The 5,000-nt window shown below is 48.5% G+C and overlaps 1 protein-coding gene across 1 annotated transcript in view; it reads right to left on the bottom strand.

Annotated features, from left to right (window-relative positions):
- Window positions 1-3,640: 3,640 nt before the first annotated feature.
- Window positions 3,641-5,000, bottom strand: part of tafa4b (TAFA chemokine like family member 4b) — a gene marked incomplete at both ends in the record, with an annotated part of 32,730 nt that continues 31,370 nt past the window's right edge. The window contains one exon of the mRNA XM_083661020.1: window positions 3,641-3,652. Coding sequence (XP_083517146.1) covers window positions 3,641-3,652 — 12 coding nt within the window. The remainder of the gene's footprint in view (window positions 3,653-5,000) is intronic.

Genomic DNA, 5,000 nt, shown 5'->3' with positions numbered 1-5,000 from the left:
GAAAGTAACTAGTAATATGTAGTATACTACATTTCGAAAGTAAATGGTAAAATGGCCTGCATTTATATAGCGCTTTTATCCAAAGCGCTTTACAATCAGTAGGTACATTCACCGATTCATACACCGATGCTGCCACGCAGGGTGCTGGCACACCATCAGGAGCAATTTAGGGTTCAGTATCTTGCCCAAGGACACTTCGACATGCAGACTGGAGGAGGCGGGAATCGAACCACCGACCCCTTTCATCCAAAGTGATTAGTGACGACCCGCTCTATACCTCCTGAGCTACAGCCGCCCAAAGTAACTTGCCCAACACTGGTGCTCAATCCCCTTCCTTCTCCAGGAGGACGAGGGCACCTCTTGTCTCGCTGCACGGCGGCTGTAATTGTACACACGGTGCTCGTCGCAGCCTCCCCGGTTAAATAGCTGGTGACCCGAGACGAGCTGTGAATCTGTCTCTGCTCGAGCAGGTCTTCGTCTCTCTCTCTCTCTCTCTCTCTCTCCTCCGAGCGCGCGGGTTGGTTGGCGCAGGAGCTGCAGCGTCAGACCCCGGCCACCAGGGAGCAGCGCAGCGCAAATTGTCCTCAAATATTGATTCTGCTGCAGAGAGCCATGTAGGACGACGGAGGAGGAGGCGCCGGGCTCATCTACCCAACGCCAAACCTCTGGGGGAGAGAGAGACAGAGAGAGAGAGAGAGAGAGAGAGAGCGAGAGAGAGGAGGGAGAGAGAGAGAGAGGGGGATGGAGGGAGAGAGAGAGAGGAGGGAGAGAGAGAGAGGGATGGAGGGAGGGGACGAGGCAAACTGGGGATGGAAAGGAAACAGAGCCCTCATCTGGCTCGATGCTGCACAGCTGCACTGTCCTCTGAGACTCTTCCACTTCTGTTAGCTGTAATTAAGGCCTGTCACTTTTCCCGTATCGGTGTGTGTGAGTGTGTGTGTGTGTGTGTGTGTGTGAGTGTGGTATATGGGTGGGTGGGTCCAAGTGTGGCTGCATGAATATTAATATGCGTGTATTTTGCATCTTGCATGCGCTGCCGCCTGCCGTGTGCCCTGAATGCAGCCATGTCACCGTCTCTCCCTCCGCTCCTAAGTGGACCATTGTTGCTGTAGACACAGCTCAAGGAAAGAGGCCAGTGTGGTGGTGTGACTGGCCTAACTGCAGTAAGGCCTAAAAATATTCCGTGTCAGCGGTCCCGGGAGGAGCCCAGTGCTATCCAGGCCTCTCAGTAATGAGAGAATGGAGCTGCCTGTGCCACTGGTACTGTAGCCCTGCTGCTGTCCCCCGGCTCCCTCCGGCTCGGAGCTCAGCTCAGCAGCAGCACTGGAAGCTGGAGAGGCAGCAGCTCCGCGCCGCGCTCCTCCTCCCAGAGATTTATCATAGCTCACAAAGCACCATGTCTAAAGGAGGGGGGGGTGGGGGGGGATGGAGATGGGACTCTCACACCCGCAGAAGAGTAGCCCCCCTTTGGCCTGGCCCCTGGGCACACTGACCCAACACATATCAGAGAGGCAGACAGAGACAGTTTGAGAAAGACTTGCAGTGGGGATGATGAGGGAGAGAGAGAGAGAGGGAGAGATGGGAGAGAGAGAGAGAGAGAGAGAGGGAGAGAGAGAGAGGGAGGGAGAGAGAGACAGAGAGAGAGAGAGGGAGAGAGAGAGAGAGAGGGAGAGAGAGAGATAGAGAGAGAGAGAGGGAGAGAGAGAGAGAGAGGGAGAGAGAGAGAGGGATGGAGGGAGAGAGAGAGAGGGATGGAGGGAGAGAGAGAGAGAGAGGGATGGAGGGAGAGAGAGAGGGATGGAGGGAGAGAGAGAGAGAGAGGGATGGAGGGAGAGAGAGAGAGAGAGAGGGATGGAGGGAGAGAGAGAGAGAGAGAGGGATGGAGGGAGAGAGAGAGAGAGAGAGAGAGAGAGAGAGAGGGAGAATAGAATGAAACAAATTGGGGGGGTGCATAATGAGGATCTGAGCAGTACAAACAGCTGAGGAATAGAGATATGGTGTGTACTGTAGGACAGTGTGTGAAATGTCTTTTAGCTGTGCTATCATTTTGATACGTTGTGTTGGGGAAATGAAAGAGACTGCGAGGGAGAAACGGACAGAGATAATTGAGAGATGTGAGATGGTTGTTTGGGGGCACTATGCTATTGTACTCAGCCGCGGTAATGATCGAGCCCTGTGGGGGAAAAACATGTTTTGCAAAAGGTTGAACCGCCATTATCTGTGGCAATTATTTCTGTATATCTCGGGCGAAGCGGTGATGTGGTCGGGGCGGTTTCTGGAGGCAATCAATATAGGCAGTATAAAAACACACATCTCCTAATTAAGGTCGTTAGAGAGATACAATTGTTTTGTATTTACAGTGTTGTTGTTTTTTAAAGATTACGAACCCGCAGGAAAGAACATGATGACGGCTCGGAGAGAAGGAGGAAAATAAAATACCGGAGAATTAAAAGACAAACAAATCTTGAATAAAGTGGGAATAAAGACAACTCTAAATGCTTGTTTGAACATTTTTATGGGCCTTCTTTTTAACAGTTAACATAAGAGATGTCACAGACAGAATATAATAGATCAAAGATAGTATATAACTTTCGGAGGTTGAGCTTGGAAACGTTCTTTCGGGGGGCAAAAATGAGACAGAAGAATCACACTTTGCTAGCTCCATGGTCACATACTGTACCAAGCTATATGGAGGTAATAGGCTCGATCGTCCGAGTCCGTTTTTAATAACCAATGACTACTAAGGAATAAAGGGGGCGTGATACAGTATCTATGTCGAGAGGCGGACATCGTACAAAACATTCCCGCCCGCCCTCGATTTCATGTGACATCCACGGCAAGAGAGATGGGACATAATCTAGAAAAACAAAAAACATTCCCAAAACGGTTTCAACTAGTGCAAATATCTTACATGAATCTTTAATACGTTGTTATGATCCTAATTGGAACTGCAAAATGACTCTTGGAAAACGGTCTCTTCACGAGAGCGACTTGACCCCACAAGAGCAATTTGGCGCTAATTTGCTATTCGCTAGTTATGAGCTGCTATCTCGCTTTTGCTTTCGTTATTCCCACATCATAAATAGAAAGTCATCTCCCAGTATAGCAACAAGCTCTACATATTGATAACAGGTCTGGACTGTGTCCATAGTAGCAATCTAAAACAGCTGTCCGCTCGCATCTCACAGACTCACACGCATCCACGTTATGCTTTTTTGAAATACTCAGCGTTTTGAAATTGACCATTTCGATCAACCCACATTTTGTCCATTATCGCGGGTCTTTAGGGAGTCCATGACTGTAGGCTTTTTTTTTGTCTGTCCAGATGTACCCTGGGTATCCGCAATTGTAGTCCATTGGTCTCAACGAGCAGCAGCAGCAGCAGCAGCGGCGCGCCATATGTTCGGCTCCATCCACCCCCGATATATACGTAGTTTATTAATGAGTACATTTGATCCCGTTGTCGTGTTGATGGATAGCCTGACAGCTGTTGCGTTCGTTGATATGTTCCTCATCGCATGGTAAATATAAGTGAGTCGTCCATCCTTTTTTGCACGTGGCGTCTCCAGTATCTCTTCAGAGTTTCCGCTTTCACCTGGGCTCAGTGACTCTCTCTCTCTCTCTCTCTCTCTCTCTCTCGCTATCGTGTGACCTAGAAAGGAAACAGGAGCACAGATGAGGGAAGTGAACCAGTGACACTGACACATGTAATTACCTGCAATGACTCTGTGCTCCACTTCACACCTGATACGAACGTTTCACTTTTTAACCCATTGATGCCTGATGCAGCATTTGTGTGTGTATCCCTTTAAGACCGCGAACCGCGTCCCGCGGTTCGCGGTCTTAAAGGGATACACACACAAATGAGGGATATACACACAAATGCTGCATCAGGCATCAATGGGTTAAAGGCCCAGTTCACACTCACAGTGTAGAATTCCCTGTTCCACAGCCACACTTTCACTCCACTTCCTGGATTTACTCTATGTTTACTGGTTCATTCATTACATTTAGAAATGTTTCTTTGCACCTTTATTGATTGTTGACTGAATGCAAGGGACCTACATTGTCCAACCGCTAAAAGTGAATTTCACCTTTCATCTTGAAAGCTGTAATGATTCAGTTGCACATTGCTTTTACACACCGGAGCCGAGTCTGTATTTGGAGTTGTCAAGCGTTCAGTCAGCTCCTACTCTATCCCAGTGGACTCGGATTTGGACTTTGGACGCCAGCATTCATGCATTTGGACTCGAAAGTTGGAGACGAGGACTCTGACTTTTTAATTGATAAAGACTGTTTTTTTTGTGGTTAGTTTTTAGTAATAGGCCCTAATAATTTGCCATAAGATATTGATAGCTATATTAATACCGTGGCATTATTCAATTTCGTGCAAGGGTGTGTGTGTGTGTTCCACCTAAATGCAGATTCAACCTCATGTTCAGTATCTCTGGACTGGGACTCAGGTAACGGGGACTCGACTCTGACTCGACTGAGCTCTTCTTTGGTGACTCGGACTTGGGCTCGAGATATCGTGACTTGACTAGAACACTGCTCTATCCCACGTGCATGCGCAGATAGTAAAGCCTTTATTAGTGTGTGTGTGTGTGTGTGTGTGTGTGTGTGTGTGCGTGCGTGTGTTTTTATGTTTGACCAGATTGAGAGACGTGAAATGATGTATCATTATATTATTATTATAGCACTGTATCTTCGCTGTTCCTTATTCAACCGTGTTCCAGCCTGAGCCAGACAAGCCGAGCGTCCTCCTCCAGCACACCTACACTGTGTGGGAGTGAGAGAGAGAGGTGGACAAAGAGAGATACAGATCATCATCCTGAATGCAGGACGGAGGCAGTGAAAGGAGGTCACGGATAGAGAGATAGAAGGATAAAGGAGAGTAACAGAGAGGGAGGGAGACAGAGAGAGAGAGGGAGGGAGGGAGAGAGAGAGAGAGGGAGAGGGAGAGAGAGAGAGAGGGAGCAGTTGCCAGGGAGTGGATGTCT

The sequence above is a fragment of the Poromitra crassiceps genome (genome assembly GCF_964638095.1).
Source record: "Poromitra crassiceps genome assembly, chromosome: 25".
NCBI classification, from domain to species: domain Eukaryota; kingdom Metazoa; phylum Chordata; class Actinopteri; order Beryciformes; family Melamphaidae; genus Poromitra; species Poromitra crassiceps.
This window is presented reverse-complemented; position numbering and strand designations above follow the sequence as displayed.